The 21022-nt window shown below is 45.4% G+C and overlaps 9 protein-coding genes across 9 annotated transcripts; 3 read left to right on the forward strand and 6 right to left on the reverse strand.

Moving 5' to 3' along the window:
* Positions 1–300: 300 nt before the first annotated feature.
* Positions 301–2372, forward strand: C8R40DRAFT_1041804 (NADPH oxidase regulator NoxR; the record flags this gene model as incomplete). Its single annotated transcript, XM_046224019.1, has 9 exons — positions 301–390; positions 445–569; positions 622–723; positions 782–986; positions 1041–1115; positions 1168–1333; positions 1374–1655; positions 1691–2064; positions 2124–2372. The coding sequence occupies 9 exons, from the start codon at positions 301–303 to the stop codon at positions 2370–2372; spliced, it is 1668 nt and encodes a 555-aa protein (XP_046087857.1).
* A 573-nt stretch (positions 2373–2945) lies between these two features.
* Positions 2946–4507, reverse strand: C8R40DRAFT_1169280 (uncharacterized protein; the record flags this gene model as incomplete). The annotated part of the gene is made up of 10 exons (XM_046231348.1): positions 2946–3197; positions 3261–3269; positions 3353–3367; positions 3440–3522; positions 3580–3678; positions 3734–3862; positions 3916–3994; positions 4060–4215; positions 4270–4388; positions 4447–4507. The coding sequence occupies 10 exons, from the start codon at positions 4505–4507 to the stop codon at positions 2946–2948; spliced, it is 1002 nt and encodes a 333-aa protein (XP_046087858.1).
* Positions 4508–5129: 622 nt separating this feature from the next.
* Positions 5130–6906, forward strand: C8R40DRAFT_1041896 (putative feruloyl esterase B-2; the record flags this gene model as incomplete). The annotated part of the gene is made up of 3 exons (XM_046224030.1): positions 5130–5503; positions 5604–6303; positions 6352–6906. 3 exons carry the CDS (start codon positions 5130–5132, stop codon positions 6904–6906), a joined length of 1629 nt encoding a protein of 542 aa, XP_046087859.1.
* Positions 6907–7203: 297 nt separating this feature from the next.
* Positions 7204–8832, forward strand: C8R40DRAFT_116069 (uncharacterized protein). Its single transcript, XM_046230041.1, has 4 exons — positions 7204–7294; positions 7498–7734; positions 7794–8354; positions 8419–8832. Exons 2-4 carry the CDS (start codon positions 7645–7647, stop codon positions 8665–8667), a joined length of 900 nt encoding a protein of 299 aa, XP_046087860.1. The 5' UTR covers positions 7204–7294; positions 7498–7644; the 3' UTR covers positions 8668–8832.
* C8R40DRAFT_115712 (uncharacterized protein) lies at positions 8500–10427 on the reverse strand. Its single transcript, XM_046229620.1, has 6 exons — positions 10398–10427; positions 10007–10340; positions 9598–9947; positions 9241–9539; positions 8997–9181; positions 8500–8934 (listed from the first exon to the last, which is right to left on the reverse strand). The coding sequence occupies exons 2-6, from the start codon at positions 10267–10269 to the stop codon at positions 8856–8858; spliced, it is 1176 nt and encodes a 391-aa protein (XP_046087861.1). The 5' UTR covers positions 10270–10340; positions 10398–10427; the 3' UTR covers positions 8500–8855.
* Positions 10428–10834: 407 nt separating this feature from the next.
* C8R40DRAFT_1098612 (Alpha/Beta hydrolase protein) lies at positions 10835–12401 on the reverse strand. Its single transcript, XM_046227818.1, has 4 exons — positions 12021–12401; positions 11905–11970; positions 11612–11845; positions 10835–11550 (listed from the first exon to the last, which is right to left on the reverse strand). The coding sequence occupies exons 1-4, from the start codon at positions 12317–12319 to the stop codon at positions 10941–10943; spliced, it is 1209 nt and encodes a 402-aa protein (XP_046087862.1). The 5' UTR covers positions 12320–12401; the 3' UTR covers positions 10835–10940.
* A 358-nt stretch (positions 12402–12759) lies between these two features.
* On the reverse strand, positions 12760–14826 carry C8R40DRAFT_1098616 (uncharacterized protein). The gene is made up of 7 exons (XM_046227819.1): positions 14592–14826; positions 14385–14537; positions 14012–14321; positions 13881–13941; positions 13409–13820; positions 13217–13352; positions 12760–13158 (listed from the first exon to the last, which is right to left on the reverse strand). Coding segments are annotated over exons 2-7 (1053 nt in total). The 5' UTR covers positions 14387–14537; positions 14592–14826; the 3' UTR covers positions 12760–13026.
* A 736-nt stretch (positions 14827–15562) lies between these two features.
* C8R40DRAFT_1041795 (uncharacterized protein) lies at positions 15563–17467 on the reverse strand (the record flags this gene model as incomplete). Its single annotated transcript, XM_046224017.1, has 2 exons — positions 15563–16049; positions 16113–17467. The coding sequence occupies 2 exons, from the start codon at positions 17465–17467 to the stop codon at positions 15563–15565; spliced, it is 1842 nt and encodes a 613-aa protein (XP_046087864.1).
* Positions 17468–17909: 442 nt separating this feature from the next.
* On the reverse strand, positions 17910–18614 carry C8R40DRAFT_1041922 (uncharacterized protein; the record flags this gene model as incomplete). Its single annotated transcript, XM_046224034.1, has 1 exon — positions 17910–18614. One exon carries the CDS (start codon positions 18612–18614, stop codon positions 17910–17912), a length of 705 nt encoding a protein of 234 aa, XP_046087865.1.
* Positions 18615–21022: the final 2408 nt, after the last annotated feature.

A 21022-nucleotide genomic window follows, 5' to 3' on the forward strand; every position in this document is an offset into this window, starting at 1 on the left:
CGCGCCGAGCGAAATATCGGAACGGACAAACGGGTATCAATTCAATACCGTGTGATTACAGGTGATTACTTGCAATGGCAGATGCCAAACTCGTCCTTGACAACGCCATCGCAGACTGTTAAATATCCAGGTTGCTCTTTGCTTGAGACGAATTCTTTCCTCGCCGCTTGGGACTGGGTCTCGACTTTTCATTTTTTCTCCCTCCTAATTCTCTGTTACTGCCACACTACCAACCACTCCTTTATTCCGAATCCAGGCAATCATTAATCGCGACCGGCTCGCTTCTTCCCGTTTAACATTATGTCTCTCAAAGCTGAACTTGAAACCTGGTCTGCTGCACTCAAGGCATACGATGAAGAAGATTTCGAAAAGTCTCTTGATCTTTTCTCTGTTCGTTTGGTCCACTTTTGTTGTTAGTCTTCACGCTAATCATCAGAACTACAGCGTATCGCTGATTCGTCTAAAATTTTGACGAATATGGGCTTGATATACGCGACGCTGGGCGAGCATGAAGCTGCTGTGGATAAGTTTATCGAAGCGACTGGGTTGGATAGTTTTTTGGCAGTTGCGTGAGTTTATAGTCAGTTAAATATAGCATCTGCTCCGTCTTATTCTCTGTAGATATTTCCAATGTGGGGTCTCTAATTTCCTGCTCGCTCGGTACGATCTGGCGTTGAAAGACTTCGAGGAGGCGCTTCTATATTTGAGAGGGAACCAAGCCATGTATGATTCTTTCCGCGTTCTGGTCGTCATTGGAATGATATTGATCGATGGTTACCAGAAATTACGAACAGCTCGGGCTCAAGTTTAAATTGTTCTCAGCAGAAGTACTATTTAACAAAGGGCTGTCTCAAATTTACTTGGGCAGTGTGGACGCAGGATTGGCGGACATGCAGGAGGCAAGGAAAGACAAAGCCACAGACGAACATAATGTTATTGATGATGCTATTGCTGATCGCGGAGAGGGATACACGGTGTTCAGTATTGTAGGTTTCCTTTTCGTTCTCATGTTGTACATCACATCATTGACAACATTACAGCCTGTTGGTGTCCTCTACCGTCCATCGGAGAAGAAACTCAAGAATGCCGTTAGCAAGAACTATATGGGCAAAGCTGTATGTATTTGTTCTTTCTAAACCACTTTCATATTGACTAGAATTCCGCCAGGTTCTGATTGCTGCTGCGGATTCTCGAGATGCTTTCACGGGCTTCACAGGTTCCACCAATCTGAAGCAGGGTATATCTCCTTCTGGCGTGTTCGTTGAGACAGCGCCTGATCTCACCAGGAGCGCTACTGCCCCTGCACCTTCTTTACCTAGTACGTTCCTCAAACGTATTGATCGATGTGTTCTGACATCTGTTCGTAGAATTAGATACTGAAGTGGGACGAGCTCCTGCCTTGGGCAGAGCAAACACTACGTTAAACGTTCCTTCTAATGCTCGTGAACGAATCACTGGTTCAGACTCTTCGCCAGAACCCACCGCTAGCGTTACTAGGAGCAACACTACTATATCTCCGATCAAGCCAAGCGTCAATGCCACTATGGGCATGGGTATGGGAGGTCCCGTTCGTGGGCTCAGCGTAAGGAAAACGCCGGCAGGCAATACTGCACCACCCCCGCCACCTCTCAAAGGTCCGTTGATAAGACGCTCTTGTTCAAGAACCTTGCGCTAATTTTTTTCGCAGAAGACAACCGTCTCACGGAATTTTATGACGACTATCTTGATAGCTACGGGAATGACGGACCATCTCCACCTTTGCCCCTTGCCAGTGCGGGTGCAGCTGCAAATGGACCTCCCGACCGCATCGCTGCATGGGCGCGTTCGAACGCAAACCCCAATAATCTTCCTCCAATTGCAAGATCAGGTTCTCGAAGTGCACCTGCTAGTAATTATGCTCCAAGTTCTTTCGGTGGAGGCAGCGTCAGGAGAAGAGTAACAAGGCGGAACACCGCTCGTACTGCGAATAGTCGCATCCAAAGCTCCTATGAAGAGGAGGAAGAGGGCTATGCAAGTGGTGATTATGACGACGGCCCATTTGAATTGGTCAAGATTCGTGTGAAGGTCAGTGGGTTTCAAAGTATATTTCCTTCGTTCACTCAGCTTCTTTTTCACCATTGTAGCTACACTACAAAGACGACGTACGTGGTATGGCACTGACACCCGACACTTCGTTTGAGGACTTTATGGACAAAATCACCAGCAAATTCGGCAAGGGCTTTGGTGGGCTCGGACTGAAGTTCAAAGATGAGGATGGTGGTAAGGTCACGTTGCAGGACGAGTCTGACTATGACCTTGCCATTGAGACTGCACGCGAAAGCTCGAAGGGAAAGCCAGAAGGGAAATTAGAAATCTGGTGTGAGGATAACTAAACTTCCTCATCTACGTCGTCTTGTTTTTTTTTTTGCTGTGATCTATCTCCGTTCCGGGTTTTTGAGCCGTTGTGTTTGTCATACTAATACCATCGATCTTTCTCCACTTGCAATATCTTCGTCGGGTACAAGGGGTGCCGTTTACAGATGTGCTCACATCTACATCGAGCACTCCGTTCTTCTTGTCTTCGTTAATCTATCATTTCGCGTGTTTGCGATCTTATATCCGTATTCTATGCATCTCACTGCTATCTCCTCTTTAGTCTTGGTTGGTTTCATTTTTGCTTAGACCATGTACATGTATGTATACTATCTATGTGAGTGCTACTATAGCATGACACGTAGTCAACCAGTGTACTTACACCATCCCTCGTGCCCCCTCCAAGACCAAAGATGTACACAATCTTGGAAATTACTGGCTGCTCTTTGATGCGCTGGTGCTTCAAGTTTCAAGGCTCGGGCAATTAAGTAGTAGATTAAACAGGATAAGCACGGATATTAACACTAAATGCCTTCCCCTTCCCCTCCTTCTCCTGTAGTTCAAGTCACTCACTTGCGAGTGCAGAAATTGTTTTATTTGGACAACTCCCGTCCCAAGCCACCATCTGAGTGATCGGTATGTTGGCTGTGAGATGCTTCAGTGAGATGCAGCTGGAACTCATTGTTTTCCATTGCATGCAGCGGGTCGGTTGCTTGGAATTGGGACCGTTCCACCTCAGACGTAAATTCACTGCGCGGTGTCACAAAACGTAGTGACCTAGTGGGCGGAGCAGCATTGGTGTCTGGGCTCAATCCAGACCCCACTCGCACAATGATCAAAGTGAACTATTACCAATTTCCCCGTAAATGTTAGTATAAAGCCATAGTAAGTCAATGACATGCACATACTGCAATCCCCTGAATCAAAAATGAGTTGAAAAAGAAAAACAAGTCATATGAGTTATTCGCGGTAGATAGAAAATACTAGCAGATTATCTGACCACAATCGGGGACATCTGAAAGGAAATGTTCAATAACCATAGTTAGGATGTTTCTTCTGTGTTTCTTTCGAGTGACTGACTACTCACCACACTAAGCATACAATATTGAACATTGCTTCCTGTTGCTGTCGGAGCAATCATGGCTACAAGGGAGCTAGAATATAATGCAGCTGTAGATTATGTCAAAATTTAGCAAGTCATTAGTATAAGATTGGCTCCCTGTTCACCAGATTCTACCACAACCTCGATTGCCATGTTCAAATTCATGGAGGATTTGATGAGCCTTGTTTGACGCTGCGCCCAGTAGATTCTGGATGCAATCATGACTAAAAACAGGTAAATGAGTAGGCAATAACACGAGCAATCCATATACTTATTTACATGTTGAGAGGACATTGACACTTAGCGTGAATCCATAGAAAATCAGAAGGTGAGTTGCGAGAGTCGAACCATCTGGGCTTTCTCCCGCAGTCAATTGGTGAATGGTCTGAATGGTCAATGCACCAGTGACTAAAATGAAAATTAGTACATGCAGCAATATCATGAGAAGACTTGATTTATACTAATGTCCGCAATTGCTAGCAATGCTGGGACAGTTGCTGCATAAATGCTACTTCCCCACACTGCATATACACGGAAAACCTAAAAATATAAAAAATGTTAACATTAAACAGGCTCGGATGTGTGTGTAAATATTTGAAACATACAATGAATATGTCCGCAACAATTGTCAAAGCAACATATGTCCCAGTCCTAAACATAGCACCATTACCAAAGCTACCAAGATAGATTTCTGCTGCATCTGGTGTCAATGGAGCGTAAGTAAATGCCGTCACGGAAGCATAGTTGTCCAAAGCCATTCGCTAATGAAATCGTCAGCAAGCAACTTACATTTGGCTCTCATGCGCCAATCTTACAATCGTGATCAGGACAAAGAGAGTTGTCGTCGCAGTGATTAGATAAAGTGATATCCTCCCTTTGATATGTCTTTGCCAGAGGATCCGCACGCAGCGACAAAACAAGAGAAAGTAAATTCCTAACATTATCAGAACAAGATCAAATTTCGTACAATTTATTTGCGCCTCGAAACTCACCATAAGCCATGGATTCCATGACTGCGCCTATGAGACATGACTTTGAGTAGCTCAGCGTCATTGTTTTCCTTTTTTTCTCGGAATGATGATTGGTGGGGCAAAACGTAGTCAAGTGTACTAATATCCTCCTTATATGTACTGAGTAAGGAATTCAAACACTGAATAACCACAAATATGTAACTAACGAATAAATTGAGCATCAGTGAACAGTAGTGAACACGTTGGTAAAACTCGAAGCATTTTTTTAGATTCAGATCATTCACACTTACGATGCTCCAACACCCCACCTTTCGGATCGGTACACTTGGTGTTCTTCGAGATACAAGCTGTACATCTATGCGCATCTTCATTCTGGTGGAGGAAGATTGTAATGATTTGCCGTCCAAGGCAATCGGGGAATTTAACAACAGTGACCAACCTTGGATGACTATGACAGGAAGAGAGAACATCATTAAATCAAGCCTTCGCACAAGCCCGTCGTTAGCGTTGAAAGAGGTTGAAAGGAAGATTGATTAATTACCTGAGTACCGAGTTATTCGCTCCCACAGTACAGTACACCGATCATAAACCATAATCAGAACACGGGCTTTGATTATAGAATTGATTGCTCCACAGCAGCACCGCGACGAACTGAACGGTCAGCTTCCATCATGTATCAACCTCTGCAAAACGTAGTCCTATGGATGAACCAAGTTCTCAATATAACGTCGAATCTCATCAGCGACCCGACACTACTAAATTTCAGTTCTCAATCACCATCTTCCTTGTTAACAACAACAACAGACAATCTTGATTTTGTTGCCAATTGTAGTCGTTTCGCCTCGGAAGTCGATATTCCTGGTATCAAGCTACACTTCACGCAATATGTTCATGGGGGAACAAATTTATCATTTCCTGAAAATCACCCCACGTGTGGTATTCCGTATCATGTTGTTTCTTCTGACCTTTGTCGCGTCGTAATGGCGGTTCCAACTTCGAAATCGAGTGAAATCTCACTGGAGGCATGGTTTCCCTTGGACTACTCTGGCCGTTTCCTGAGTACTGCAAATAGAGGTGTGTAGGGATCAGAAATCTTCTATTCTCAGTTACTAATTGGGTCAATCTATCAAAAGGGTTTTCAGGATGTGCGCATACAATTGCTTATATCCATGCCAGAGATTGATGTCAACTTCAGGTATCCTTTACAATGAGCTTGAGTTTGCAACTTCATTAGGTTTTGCGTCCATTGGTGCCAATAATGGTCACAATGGGACAAGTGGATATGCATTCCTAAACAACACAGATGCGCTCGCAGACTATACATATCGCTCCTTGCATACAGGTGTGGTAGCTGGGAAAGAGTTGACCAAGAAGTTCTACGGGTTTCCGTTCCACAAATCTTATTTTCTTGGATGCTCTTCCGGTGGTCGACAAGGTTTGAAAGAGGCACAGGATTTTCCGGAGGACTTCGATGGTATCGTTGCAGGCGCCCCTGCACTTGCACTCCCCAATATCATGTCGTGGGGTGGCGCGTTATATAAGGCTACTGGGGATCCTGAGTCAGAATCATTCCTTTCGCCAGAATTGTGGGCTGTTGTTTACGACGAGGTTCTTCGACAATGTGACGCACTGGATGGAGCCTCAGACGGCCTCTTGGAGGATCCTAGCACGTGTCAATTCACTCCAGAGACTTTAATTTGTTCCAAGGGACAAACTTCACGGTGTTTGACTGGTTTACAAGCGCAGACCGTGAGGTCAATATACAGTCCGCTCTATGGTTCGGATGGTCAGCTGTTGTACCCGCGTATGCAGCCAGGAATCAACACCAAAAAACAAGTCCCCTTCTACTTTCAGGGAATTCCTTGGGACTTGACTGAGGTAATCTCTCGAACTTCTTACTTATCACCTCTGACGTGTTTCGTTCAGGATTGGTTCCGGTATGTAGTCTACAATGACACAACGTGGGACGGAAGAAACTTTTCGTTAGCCAACGCGATGAACGCTGCATCCCAGAATCCTTTCAACATCCAGACATGGGAGGGAGATCTCAGCGCGTTCGCCGAAAACGGTGGGAAGATACTCACCTATCATGGACTGCAAGATTTTGTTTGCAGTTCTGAGATATCTCAACTGTATTATGCCCATGTTTCACGAACCATGAACTTGCCACCTCGTGAGTTAGATAGCTTCTATCGTTTGTTCTACGTCAGCGGTATGGATCACTGTCGAGATGGAGACGGGGCATCAGCTATCGGACAAGATGTTGGATCATCCGCTGGGAGAGACCCTAACGAAAATGCTCTCATGGCAATGGTTCGCTGGGTTGAAGAAGGGATTCCGCCGGATACACTGCGAGGTGCGAAACTTTCTGCTGATGGTTCGCAAGTAGAATATTGGAGAGCACATTGCAAATGGCCCAAGAAAAACCGATATATTGGCAATGGCATGGTTACAGATGAAAAGGCTTGGAAGTGTATGTAGGGTATGTCCAACAAATGTATAATCAGTCTTGCTTGTCATATCCCAGTATTAATCCTTCAGTGTCCGTTCTTGTAATCGCCCCAACTTTGGACCCATGCATGAAACTCATATCTACCATGCAACGCATTCGGCCTCCGCACACGAATCAGAACACAAGTTGAAAATGAGCAGCATTGTTGCATCGAATAGGACGTGCATAACGTGCGTACATAGACCTTTGAACAAGCTCATTCGTTGTTGGTGCGCACTGCGATGCTGGACTTCAAGGGGATGAAATAATCGGCTTCTCATTGGCTCGGTTAGTAAGATACGGTTGTCGAGATACTCAATGAGGGTTCATCGATGCATGCTGTAGCTGTTGCGGTTAGGACACAGCTTGGCACGCACTGTTACAGAAGTAACTCATAATTTTGAAGAAAACATTTCCTCAAATAGACGTGGAAGGGTACCTTTCGAGTCATATGCATGCTAAATGCCATGCCCGCACCTCTCTGATCTGGTTTCGTAAATCACAAAATAAATACCGCTCACAACCGGGTACCCTGTCAGTCTCCTAGTCTTTGCACAAGATGATTCAAGAAAGTTTAAAAGACTCGCCCAAGCTTTCCCTTCAAGTTCACAACCTAGATTTCTTCCCTTCTGCTGGTCAGAAAGATCTTCTGTTCTAAAACTTTCCAAAAGCCAAAAGGACCCCCTACAATACTATCCCCAGAACACTCTTTCGTACGACATATCGCGATGCGCACGATCTTCGATATGCTGCTACTCCTCTTCGTCACGGCAATAATGATGGTGGTGGCCGTACCTCTTTCCCCTCCTCCCCCCACAGTGAGCCCATTGCTTTGATTCTTGGCTGATCTTTTGTTGATGCTCTCCACTCGATATAGTCTGCCAATGCGGTCAGTACTTCCGCAGGTATTAGTCACACCTCGACCTCAGATACTCCCGCTCCCACTTCTGCTGACGCCAGCGTCGCGAGTGCAGTTGCGGCACCAGAGGTTACTCAAGAAGTAACTGCCAAAGTAACACTGAACAGCGATAAGAAGGTCTACCCATGGGAGAATGATGCCCGAGCCGCCGTTAAAGAGTTGCTGAACTTCGCTTTGGATGCCACTTTGAAATATCTGGATGGCAGCGACTCCGCTAGTAATCGTCATAAATCAACATCAACCAAGTTGAATGTTGAATGGGCCCAACATAAGTACGCTGCAGCGCCTCCAGAGTTTAGCTTCACGGTCAAAGTCACGAATTGGCCCGGGAAGACTGGACCACGCTGGCTTTGGGGTCGGAGGCCCAGCACATTCCAAGGGACTCTCAGGCTCGTCCCAAGTCAGCGGTGTCCCAGTTGTTATTTGCGAAAGAAAAAATATAACATCATTTTTGGGCAACTGAGTGATGAATCGAACGCGAGGCTAGTGACCATTATGAATGATAAGGTTATTTCTCCCGTGGTTCGTACGCTCCTTGAGGTTGTTTTTTCCATTCGACTTACCTACCTATCTATTTCTCCAGGGCACAGAGAACAACGATATACCGCTGCTTACTCTGCCGCCACCTGCTATCGTCAAGCAGGGAACGGGCATGGAAAAGGGGGGGCCAAGTAGTCACTCAGGTGTGGGAAGAACAGGCCCAGGACCAAGTTCAAAGTCCTCGCGACCCACAACTCAAAAGAAGGGCGGAGATTTAGAGACGTTGAAAGAAAGCGAGGAACTCGAAGCTGAAACTGGTAAAGTCAAAGGTAAAGGGAAGGCGAAGGAATAATGGTGATTTGCATGTAAGACACCGATAAGTTCATGAAGTAGAGTTTTACAGAAATAGACTTGTGTGTATGTCTACACGGGCGGCTCTATGTATGCTGGTTACATGATTATGAAAGGAAAAGGGTCCACTCTTTCGATTCCTTGCAGTGAACACAACAATCAACTGGAACGCTTGCACATCTTCGGTGGTTACTGACTGTGTGTCTTCGGTATCGGGGTGGCCTCTATGCTTGCAGCCCTATCGACTTCAGTGTCTTTGACTACGACACTGACGAAAAATGTGACTGGTTAGATAAGAAGTGATCTGAATATTGTATCTTATATACTCACTCTCCCATCTTCGCTATGAGATTCCGGGCCTTCTGCTCGATGATTGGACCAAGTATGGTTGTATCACTTCCGGTCTCCGCACTGACATCTCCGCGAAGCCACATCCTCTGCTGTGCAAAACCTTGCTCGACAACAGCGTGCGTCCCGTCGATACCATCCCAATTGTGTGCAATTGCGACTTTGAGCTGGCAGGGATGAATGTCACCTCAATTTTATCTACGGAAAAGGAAAAAAACCGGCTCACCATGGGCGTGAGTCTCGGCTTGTAAGCCATTTCCAAGAATAACCTCTTTGTGGGAATAGGTAAAGATTTCCTTGTTGACGCATCGACAGTCAGAGGATGATAAGGTAATGTGAACAAGGCAGACGCAACGGTATATACCATGCGTTCGGCTTTGGTGATAGGGGGTATCGCTGGTATGGCTCCGACAATCATAAGAATACGAGGGGAATCTGGTTGCGCAAGGAGATTCTCGACCGCGTCGGGGTGGTCAAGACGTATCAATGATCCTTTTTTGACCAATTCAGGATATGCATCTTGTACTGGAACAGCGACCACACATGTGAAAAACCGTTTGGGCGAAAAAGGAAAAAGATGCACCAGCTTTGACCTCATCTGCGTCTCTGTTGACAAGGTATATGGGATATAATCCAAGTTTCGTGAGAGCGTAAACTGCGCTACGAGTCGTCGCCCCTCCTCCGAAGATAGCACCAGCACCGAGGCCTTCTGAATATGATGCTTGTGAGGAAATCGAGATCATTGGGTGTTGTAAACGAAGTTGATTGAGTAACGCGTTTTGTATGCCGAGGATGTCTGTGTTTGTCCCTATGAGTTTGGGGCCGTCTGGTGAAGGGACCTTGACAATGGTGTTCACCGCGCCAGAAGCTTCTGATTCCGGTGAGAGGCCATCGAGGTAAGGGATTATCGCGGATTTGATAGGCATGGTAACACTTCATTGCGATTCATGAATATATGAACACGTAACGCTCGAAACTTGTATCGGGCATACCTTGACCCACCAAAACTTTCATTGCGGATCTCTTCGAGCAACTCAGGGATGACTTTGCTAGTAGAGAATAGTGAATATTCTTTGTTTCCACCTAGTTGGTTGAATATGTGATTGTGGAACGAAGGAGAGGCTGAATGAGCGACGGGGAACCCATACAACCTGTAGAAAGTGTGATTTTCTGGATTGGACATGGTAAAGTTAAGCAAGTCGAATGGCAGGAGAGGGGAGAGGAGGGAATACGCAAATGCTACATTGAACTTCATTTTGAAATGAAATGAAACCCCGGTTATGTATACCCTTGTATTCCGTTCGTCCTGAAGGCCCAGTGAAAAGTCTGCCAATTTAGAGCAATTGAGAATGACTCTATGTTGATTGAGGGTGTGAAAATTACTTTTGTCTGGTGCAATTCTTCAGTAAGCTCGTTCTCTCAACACGCCTTTCAACCTTCCAACAAAATCAGTCCGTTTCAGGTGTGCTACTGTGTGGGTGTGTTAAGTTAGCTGTAACAATGGTTTCTCTTTACTATTGCGGTATATATATATCTATGTAATCCAGTAGTATGATGATGTTTTTGACCCAAATTCTGTGCGATTGAATCCATTTTAATTTGACTAGGAGAGGGAGAGTGGATTTATGCCACTGTCCATGAAATGTAGAGACATGAATCGAATGACAGCAGCAGACATGTACATTGCACTGAATCGATCTGGTTGAAAAAAAACATGTGTTCTCCTTTTTCGCAAGGAACATAATTCGTGTCAATTCAGCATCAAATGTTCAGCATTGCTCTGTATCGACGGACTTCTCACTGGACTCGCATCGGTCGAATGGTGAGAAGGTACTTTATTGGCATTTATATAATCTGGTGCTACAGTATGTGGGTGATACAGCATATGGGTATACTATAGAAATGAATAATGCACTTGAAGTTAGACTAGAAGGAATCCGAAAGTCCATCAGTCTCTGTCCCATCTCCTGTTCTTTTTACTCCATTTACTATCCCTGATAACTTGTCCTTATCTTCGCAGTACCTCTTCAGTGCATCCAAAACTTCCGGAATAACATCTCTATCCACATCCTTGCCCCACAGAATGTCTATATGTTCATACGAGTGAAGACGTCGAGCCTCCGTGTGTTCAGGGAGTTGGCTCATCATGGCGTCAATGTCTACAAGACTGTCGCGGTCACCATATAACAAAACAATTGGAGTCGCAATGTTTTTGGTTGGGAAGCGTGCGGGTCGGTAGGAGCTCACGGACGTACGAACGACTGGAGACATCACCTCATCATCGTACATCAAAAATGCACCATTGCGCATGATCTGGAACCAATGAACCACGGACTTGGTCGAAGCGAAGGAATATAGATGGGCATACGCGGCAATCTTCTGAGAAGGAGTTATATTACGATTGTGCCAGTTGAACATCCAGATAAGGGAGACGTCGATGACTTTGGCAAAGATAGGTGGGTATAGAATTGACTGCCACATCGTAGCGGAAGACAGAATTGATTTACGGCCGAAGAAAAGGAACATCAAAGTAGGCCTAAATGGATAATGGTTCAGCAAAACGACCTTCGGATGGGGGCAAGAACACTGTCACTTACGATGATTTCATGAGCCCGTCAACGATTGAGGCAGATAGACCCGCAGGACTCAAGGCTGGGGCTAGCGCAATAAACACGTTGATCTTTTCGTTGAGCTGAGGATGGATGCTGAGAGCGGCAAAAGCCTGTGCCGTTCCCTGGCTGAAACCGACATAGCTTAGCTTGGGGGCTTTGGTAATGTCTAATATGTATTGTATCGAGTCTGGAATATCGTGCCATGCAAAATCATCAATACTGAAAGGAGATGAGAAAGGCGAGTTCTTTCAATTATGGCTGGCTGACGCGAGACTGACCTAAAATCCCAGAATTTCGTGGAATTGGGGCCATGGTGAATGCTCTTCTTGGAATACTTGTTTCCTCTACATGGAGGTCGGAAAACAATAGACTTAAAACGCTATCGATAGCGTACCTGTTATTCCCCAGCCAAACATCAAAACCCTGCTCCACTAACACAAAAGGTAACGCCCGCTCCGCATCAGTCAAACAAACCCACACCTCGCTATTCATCAACAAGCCATGGTGAAGGTAAACCACCGGCTTCCCAGTACTTATACCAGGCCTTGAATTCTGTTGACCCTTCTTTGACGAGATACGATGCAGGCCCAACAAGTACCCGTCTTTCGTCAAAACGACATGCTCTTCTGGCATATAACCATGCAGTGCACATAGCTCGCCGAAGTCTCGAGCATGCAAGATCTGGTCCGCCATTGAACGTTTGATTTGCCGCTGTGCGTTTACTCGAGGAGTCGCCTTTGGATCGCGAGAATTTTGCTTCTTGAGTCCTCGCCCTCCGAGAAAATGGAAAAGAGATCGTGAGCGGTCATAAAACCAGTTGATGAGGATTCGTGGAAGCAAGAGAATAATAACCAGGCGAATTAGGCCCTCGAATGCGATAAAGATTAAGCCAAAAACAAGTGCTACGTATTCTCTGAAGGAGAGTCGCCCGATTAGAGGAACTCGCGCCATGTTGGTAAAAGTGAAGGTGCGATCAATTTACGTCATTTCCATATACTGTATAAGATAAGATAAGATAAAGAATGTTTACAAGTTTACAAGATGATATTCATCTGTGTCCTAAATGTTCTGCATCTGCAAAACCTGGATATTCGGCTAAGGGTCCGAAAGCAGTTGAAAGCATTTCCCAGCAGTGAAAGCACTCAGAGCAGCCTGCTCTCAGTGCTTTCGGTACTGGGATCTGCTGGGATCTGCTCTCAGCCCTTAGCCGAATATCCATGTTTTGCAGATGTGTGTTCCCCCTCTTCATTAACCGCAAAGGTGAGCAAGAATATAGGTCGGTGGTGTAGCCATGAGTCATGTGGAAGTGTAATGCCAGAGAGTGCCAGTGTGTAGGTATAGCGCTCGACGTATATGGGTACCCCCTTCAAACTTTAAGCTACATCTCCTTTCCTTTCACGTTAGGGGTCGTTCACCTCGACTACCTCCCCCTCAATCAAAGCCACGTATTTCATATAATGAGGCGGCTCTTCACCAAGCAATTCATAGACATAATCCCACAAAAGGTCAAATCGTAAGTCAAACCATGCCCTCTGTATAATTCGTAAGTGCTCATGAGCATAAATCTTACACGAAACTAGAGACACTCACGAATTTCTTCTGTGGTGGAAGCTCCGTCGTAGTATAAATTCCTGGATATCCAAAGTCCAACAGGCGTACCCCAACGACCGTTATACGCTTATTCTCGAGCTTGAGTACAACGTGAACGTTGTTAGGGTTGAAATCACTAAGAACCCGGTCAACAAAATTTGAAGTGATTCAAAACTGGGGATTAAATCTCACGTATGAAGGAGATGGTGAGTCTCTTTAGCCTTCGAGTAAATGATTTCGAAAAGCTGATTCCGAACCTCTACGAGTATATTCTTCTTTTCCTCCAAAGAGGGCCTCCTAAGCCAGAGCTGGTATCTATACAATGGTTGACCAGGAATCTCTTCCATCTGAAGAGCACCCCATTTTGTCCCCACCGAATCCATCAAAAATCCAGTTTGAACCCAGATTTTATGCGCCTGAAGAGCATATGGCTCGCACGACGCATATTCTTGGTGGAGATCTACCAGCTTAATGACATGCCCCGGTCCTGCACGATTCTCATCTTCAAATTCGGAGTCTAAAGCAGAGAGTTTGTAAATTCCCCCATTGAATCCTCCAAGATTCAAATGTAGAGGTTTCATTGACAGGCCAGTAATGTCATGTTCTTGTCCCAGGTAACTTATGTCAGCGATAAGCACCCGCAGAAAGGTACGCACGTACTTACGGAAGTATTTCTCGTTCTCTCCAAATCCTGGACATTTTTCCTGGTATTTAATCCATGACTGCTACGAGTTCCAACAGGAAATTGGTACCTATGTGTCAATATTTATCTGATGCAACTCAAGAAGTACTTACTTCGATGTTCCTCCTCAAATTCCATTTTCTTATTGTATCCCATGGATCTTCTACCGTTTGTTCTGAATTATCCAATGTGTGCGAGGAAGCGCTAGATCCCAATGAAGAGTTGAGCGGAAGCGCATTGGCATCAAGAATCCAGAAAGCGGGACTGATGACCAGCTGCAGAAAGATGCTGCGGAGCCACATCTCGTAAGTGAGGAATAATAAACTTCGAAAATGATTTTGACGATAAAACACTATTGGCGTAGGAGCATGGATCCCTGACCGGCAGAGAACAACGTAGCAAGGAGGGTACCTGCTCCATATCCTAACGAACAAATTGGTTTATATAATTTTTCTTTTCAACTTCGCCCGCCGCGAAACAACTCACATGCACAGCCCTTTGCCCCATACTTACGCATATGTGAGCGTTTCGTCCATTCCTTGACTCCTGAGGAGACCGCCGGAGCCTATGACGCAAAAGCAGCGTCGACGTTTCTCTAAGTTTTAACAGTAGATCGTATTAGCTGGTCCACAGACACTTCTGGTACCAAATGAGAGGAATTTCAAGAAGGGGACTGCATAGATTAACCCTTACCTGTCAGTCCGATGCCTCTCTCTGAGGCTGTTAGACGGCCATAACATCTGCTGCTTGATTAGCCGTTTCGACTCACCGCAGTCCACCACGCGAAGTGGATTCTCGTTTTCCTCTAAAATCACACCGGAGAAAGGAGGACCCCCCAAAGTACTATAAGAACCTGGGTACCAAATTTTTTGAAATTTCGCGAAATTTGTCCGGACAGCAGTAGAAAATTTGTCCGGATTTTCCCTCAGGTCAGTCAGAAATTTGGGCGTTTTGTCCGGACAAGGTATCAAGGTTGGTATTTTCGAAAAAAAACTTCTCTGTGTAGCGCTAGAGGTGTATTTGGGAACGAACTATCTACTCAAAATCTATAAATCCTCGGTTGCATCCTTCTTGGACCGCTTTTTGAACAATGCAATTGCTTGAAAAACATTAGTCTTGTCCCTTTGTATATCAATGAAGATTTCATCATCTTCTGCACAAAGTCGGGCTTGAAGGTTAGTATCACTACCAGTGATGGTTGGCTGCTGAACACGCGAAAGCACTTGGATTGATGGGAGAAGAGCATACGACACCGATTCAAGAAGGGCTGCTGCCTCGGTGATGGACTTGAAGGCTCCGTCACAAGACCGCTCAAATAATTGAACTGCAATGTTAGAAAACGCCGAAATGTTTGACTTGCTGTCAATAACAGCATCGTGTTTTCCATACTTGCCACCACCCTTTGCATAAGAAGTCAAGACTATTGGGAGGTGGTATGAGGGCTGAGGAGGACCGAGGTAGGAAGAGAAGAATAAGAACCACATACCTTTGCCAAGGTAGATGTCATTATTTCCGGCGGGACTAGCTGCTACCAGAACGTAGTCTCCAGCTTTTAATGGAGCTAAAGCATTCACTCGGGCATTGACTATTTCGTTCAGTCGGTTGAGTTTGGCTTTTGTAAAAGTTTCACGGCGCTTTCGTGCTATCTATTCGAAGTATTCAAATTAGTTGTTTTGTTCAAGATAGAGATGAAAACTCCGAACCGCATTTGCATCGGAAGACGCAACCGCTGCTGCATTTGCAGAATTCCCCATTTGAATTGGGACATCTGCCTTCGAGCCCAAAGCCTTGGTTCTGAATGAACGGCCAAGACCTGTCGTTAATCCGCGCTCCTGGGTTTCCTTCAAGATGTCCCGCATTGCCTTGATGATCTTCATGTGAGCAGAATCCTTATTTGGTACTTGTACTGATTGGGTCGTGCGCACTCCATGTTCTGCCTGGTATGTCTGATGCGCACGACGCAGATCAACAAGGATGGAATAATCAAAAGACGACGCAGTGACAGGAATCCCTTGTTGACCAAAAATGCTCGGCATGGTGACAACTGGATGGAGAGGTGGGGCTGTAACATTTGCCGTCCAGTAGTGATGAAGTTCGAGGCATTCTTCGTCCACTTCATCATCATCTTCAACTTGATCTGCAAAGGCTTGCCTTCAAATTTGAATGGGAGAAATCAGATAATCAAAACGGGCATAAATCCAGGAGACTCCTCACACTTTCATATGTTCATCGACATGGAGAGCAGCTGCGGCGTAATTCAGACTCTGGATAATTTCCAGCTGTTTTTGTGTCCCTGCTGATTGTACTTCATCGGATTCGCTGCGTTGAAGTAACTGTTGAAGCTCATCAGCCTCACTCAAAGGATCAAAGATCGAGCTGTCATCCTCATCGAATTCCATTTCCTCGTCTAGCTGTCTCTCTTTATACCAAAAGGAAATGGTAGGAAGCTGTACTGTTCCCCGTTGCCTTAGGGAATGAAGACTTCGAAGCCGACTGGGCTGGATGCCCAATGCTACAAAGAGTTGGTCAGCCTCGTCAAAAGCAATGGGAACTATCCGGGTGTGTATTTGATCGTCATCAGGAAAAACTGCGAGGAGAAGTGGGTCCAGGCCAGAGTTATCAAAGTACGTGTGACAGTAGCCACTAGCTCGTGCTTTTCCATTTGCTGCCCGTGCATGCAGATTTGCTTGTCGCACGGCTACATGAAGTTTCGGAATCATGTAAAGAAAATCGGCATAGCAGAAATCTTTCACAATTTTCCGAGATTCTCCAATGCAGTGCTCACAAGTTTCACTGGAATGGAGATGAGGAATGAGAGGAACTTGTTCCGACATATGATCACGGTAGATAACCAGTAGTGAAACATATCCCTCAATAAGAATCCTTGTAATATCTAAGCATTCGCGAGAAAGAAGATATTCCTTCTTGTAACCGGCAGTGTCCAAGAAGGTGTCCCACAATTTCAAGAAGTACCAAGCGCGAAGAACCATAGCAAGGCGCTCAGCATGGTTGATTCGACGGCTCTGGTATGCATCCACCAATTCACCAAAGATGAACAAATACACAGCGAGCCCCACCCATTCAGGATTCTGGTTACCCAGAAACTGTAGAGTGTCAGCGGAGAATAAACGCATCGCGGCATTATCATCCTGACGGTCAAGTTTTTCAACATCCCGGCGATAAAGAGGGGTACCTGGATCATGAGCAAGTTTATGAATCTGAGCATAGAAAAGACTGTGATTTCCTAGGACAAGGAGGCGTGCGCCTGAGTAGAGATTATTCCGGAAGGTTTTGAGAGCATGTTTGGAGTCTTGAATCATAGCAACAGGTTGACTGTCGAAAATGGGCACGACACATTTGAGCACATCACCAGAGCTTTTAGGCGGGGCAATGGCATATTCAATTCTGCTATCGCCATTCGTCACAAGTAATGCTTGAATTTTGCGCTCGATTTCGGTGCCATCACATGCATAGGAGACGACCTGTATCTTGGAATTGATAAGCCCGCGAATAAGGCGTTGAGAGTAAGGCTCCAGCTTTTCTGCAGTAAGACTAGTACCAAGAGGCATTGCATAAAGCACAATCGGTCCTGACTTCGGAGCCTGGAGCATTAAGCACCAAATACGAATCTGAAATATTGAAACTAATCAGGAGAGAACAGAATGTTATGAACTCTGTCAACACACCTTTGTAGCCTTCTGGATCTTTGCATCTCTTATAACCTGTTCAACGGAGTCGGGATCGCTAACTTCCACTGCACCATCACTTCCCCCGATGAGAAAATGCTTCTTCTTGCCAGAATCCCAGTAGAGACGAAGACTTGCGAATAGCTTTGCATCATCGCAACAGAGACCTACGGGCCCCTTATAGCCTAAGCTTTGAAGATGCGCTACTGCCATTTCAAACGTGTGGTCGCAGATTTCCATGGGAAAGCGAGGCTTCCGTGATTCTTTCTGTCTAGGGGGGCGGGTGTATGTTTAGAATTAACACACCTTGGATAACATTAATGGCTCACCGAAAGCTCTCGCTAGTTCTAGCAGGAAACCACTCACGTAGGACCCGGAATGCGGAAGGACTGGTGATTCTCATAATGTTCGTAAACTCGTCATAGGCAGGTGAATATTTGAAGTTTTGCAATCCAATACCATTCTCTTCCTTTTCGTTCCGAATGAGCATGGCCTTCGTCAAGCCTTCAAAGACTTTATCATCATATTTCCCTTGGAGTACACCGAGCGCATAGCGGACAAATGGTGACTTTTTGGACTGCTCTTCTATGAGCTCCTTTGTCCCAACACTAAGAGCGTAAATTTCACCCAGTACTTTAGGCCGAAATCTGTGGTTGGTATGAATATAATTCTTGGCAGATGGCTTCTGTCGACGAATAGCATTCTTGAAGGCACGCGATTTGTAGACAGTCAAACATTCATTGCAAGGGAGAGGAAGATGAGGCGAAAGGTCAAGAGTTTCTTTGGTACATCTCCGGGAATAGACTGCAGGTGGGACAAGATGGTGTTTGTTTTCCCAAGTTTGGGATAACTCCTGGGTAGTTATCACCTTCTGGCGCTGCTCTTCGTCCAAGGTACTGAATGTCATATTGAACAAAGTTTTTGCGATCTCTGCAACATTTGTCCCACCACCACCAGAGTAGCCAGTACGGCTCAGATATGTCTCAATGCGTGGATCGTAACTTGCTGTGAGGCCACAACATGCGACCATTTTGGGAAGTAGGTTGGGTTTTGATGTCTTCATGCTGGGAAGAGGTGCGGAAGACTTTTGGAAGAAAGCGGTGATTTTGTGACTGGAGAGGATGGCCTGTGTGGTTTTTGACTTGGTCGAAGATAAAGAACATGTCTTCATGTGAGCGCGGGCACAGGTAAGATCATAAGCCTGCTTTGCCTTGTACCATTTTCTGCACTTAGAATGGCAGAAATCAATGCCATTGTCTCTACACTCAACGCCCGAATCCATCTCTTGCAGTCCGTTTTTCCAACTAGCAAGCCGTGCATTGGTCACAACAAAGGTACCATCCCTTTGTGACTGACGAATTTTCATAGAATGAACAGCAGAACGACTCTCTCCTTTCTGATGTTCAGTCTCAGTCTCAGTCTCCGAGTCTGTTGGCTCAGGACTGCAACTTTGACTGCGTTTTGAGCCAAAGAAACTCTTCAGAAGGGACGTCGTTGGACCAGTTAATGATTTCGGTGATGTGTGTATAGTGGTTACAGGATAACAGTCGTTGTCAGATTCTGAGTCATCATCCGATTCGCTCGAGCCTGAAAGTTCTGCAGTAGAGCCGATATTGGAAGGAATTGATGCAATTGGATTTAAAAGGTCTACAAGACATAAACGTCGACTGGGCTTTGCTAGGTCAAGCTCGGGAAATGGTTCACGTTCAGTACATTCAGTGGCGGTAGTGTCTGAAATAGGACATGGAGAGTCAAATGACAAATCGATAAACCACTGCATTCGCTGAGACAGGGCAAGATCCGAAGTCCATAGAGGATCACCAAAAACTGCATGGGAGATGGCATTTGCAACACAGATTCCACAGTTAAAGGTATCACGCTGCACTCCGCACTCGAGTCTGAATCCTTTATCAACCAAACGTCGGTTGAAACGTTTACGAAGCCACAAATCTAACCTCTGAAGGAAGACGCGGGGTGGGGACATTTGGGAAAGAGAATCACCTGGATAAGTGAATTCGATTATACAACTGAAATATATGAATAAGTGTCAAACTCACCATAATACACCTCACCCCGCCCGAAGTCCACTGCTACAGCAATCCAATGATTTCCGTTGACATGAACTGGGGCATACAGGACCTCAATCCTATCCTCTACGATCACTGTCTCAAAGTGTTTCAGTACAGTATCTTGAACCTCTCCAACTTTCCGAAGAGAATTTTGAATGAATGGGTTCTGTATCTTGTTCGCAAATGCAAGAGGCGCTATCACGACACGTCGGCGAGACTTTGAGCCTTGGGCCTCAAGACGCATGCTCATATGCCCCACCATCAAGTCTATCTGGTCTCCTGAAAGCCAACCAGATCCAAGAAAACCAATCAAAGCTGTCGTATACATGTTATAATGAGGCAAACACTCATTCCAACCGATAGCATGCAGCATCTCCCATGCCTTAGCAAGAACTGCTTTTGGGCCAGTATCAGACACCTTCTCCTTTTGTCGTTCAACGTATTGGATAGCTTTACCCCAACTTTCCTGCATTTTGGTAGTTTCTTCAACCTGAGTCCAAAATTCGAGAACATAAAATGGAAATTGTTCAGTCGCCCCATTCCGTGGGTCTGTGATAGACTGGTATCCTGAAAGCCAATAAGATCCAAGCTCAGCCTTCATCTGATTTACCAGGCTCTTCGGAGGTGCAGAACGCGTCAATAGCCGCTGTACCTCAGTAGCTGGAGGCTCACGACTGAACCAGAAATCAACGCTTCCAGTAATGATATCGGATGACCGCGGTGGGAGAGATGAGTTTGCGAAATGATAGGCTGAGATTGCAGGACTGATGGGAAAGAGTGGGGAAAACACGTCTGGTGGAATGACAAGAAGCTCTGCTCGAGCAAGAACGAGACTTGGGGGAGGAGTCATAGGCCATTTCTTGCCACAATTGAGCCAATCTGCAGGTCGAAATTTACTCTCGTCAAGATCTATAACTGGGCTATTCCAATTGTCCATTGATTTTTAGAACAGGTTTGGTTGAAAAAATATTTTTTTGCTTCAATGTCAATGCGTAGTTAAACTTTACATAAGTGATCGTAACATGTCCGTGTCCGGACATTGCATCAAGGACGGTTCAAATTTCATTCATTTTGTCCGTACATGGTACCAAAATGTTTGCAAATTTCCTCAAAAAATGTCCGGATTTTGCCCGGGTTGAAGCAGGACCCCCCAAAGTACTATAAGATCCTGGGTACCGATCCTGGGTACCGATCCGGACAAATTTTTTTGATTTTTGAGCTTCAACCCGGGCAAAATCCGGACATTTTTTGAGGAAATTTGCAAACATTTTGGTACCATGTACGGACAAAATGAATGAAATTTGAACCGTCCTTGATGCAATGTCCGGACACGGACATGTTACGATCACTTATGTAAAGTTTAACTACG

Source organism: Lentinula edodes (assembly GCF_021015755.1).
Source record: "Lentinula edodes strain Le(Bin) 0899 ss11 chromosome Unknown C8R40scaffold_12, whole genome shotgun sequence".
NCBI lineage: Eukaryota > Fungi > Basidiomycota > Agaricomycetes > Agaricales > Omphalotaceae > Lentinula > Lentinula edodes.

What these genes read in the sequence shown, in the direction of transcription:
- C8R40DRAFT_116069 (XM_046230041.1), top strand. Translation starts at nt 7,645, where the DNA reads ATGCGCACGATCTTCGATATGCTGCTACTCCTCTTCGTCACGGCAATA. An exon ending in TTTCCCCTCCTCCCCCCACA is followed by an intron (nt 7,735 to 7,793) that starts GTGAGCCCATTG and finishes CACTCGATATAG; the next exon opens with TCTGCCAATGCGGTCAGTAC. An exon ending in ATGATAAGGTTATTTCTCCC is followed by an intron (nt 8,355 to 8,418) that starts GTGGTTCGTACG and finishes CTATTTCTCCAG; the next exon opens with GGCACAGAGAACAACGATAT.
- C8R40DRAFT_115712 (XM_046229620.1), bottom strand. Translation starts at nt 10,269, where the DNA reads ATGAAGTTCAATGTAGCATTTGCGTATTCCCTCCTCTCCCCTCTCCTG. An exon ending in GAAAGTTTTGGTGGGTCAAG is followed by an intron (nt 9,948 to 10,006) that starts GTATGCCCGATA and finishes ATCGCAATGAAG; the next exon opens with TGTTACCATGCCTATCAAAT. An exon ending in CGCAGATGAGGTCAAAGCTG is followed by an intron (nt 9,540 to 9,597) that starts GTGCATCTTTTT and finishes TCGCTGTTCCAG; the next exon opens with TACAAGATGCATATCCTGAA.
- C8R40DRAFT_1098612 (XM_046227818.1), bottom strand. Translation starts at nt 12,319, where the DNA reads ATGGCGGACCAGATCTTGCATGCTCGAGACTTCGGCGAGCTATGTGCA. An exon ending in ACGAAATTCTGGGATTTTAG is followed by an intron (nt 11,846 to 11,904) that starts GTCAGTCTCGCG and finishes ATCTCCTTTCAG; the next exon opens with TATTGATGATTTTGCATGGC. An exon ending in GACGGGCTCATGAAATCATC is followed by an intron (nt 11,551 to 11,611) that starts GTAAGTGACAGT and finishes TTATCCATTTAG; the next exon opens with GCCTACTTTGATGTTCCTTT.
- C8R40DRAFT_1098616 (XM_046227819.1), bottom strand. An exon ending in ATTTGAGGAGGAACATCGAA is followed by an intron (nt 13,942 to 14,011) that starts GTAAGTACTTCT and finishes TGGAACTCGTAG; the next exon opens with CAGTCATGGATTAAATACCA. An exon ending in ACTCACCATCTCCTTCATAC is followed by an intron (nt 13,353 to 13,408) that starts GTGAGATTTAAT and finishes CCGGGTTCTTAG; the next exon opens with TGATTTCAACCCTAACAACG.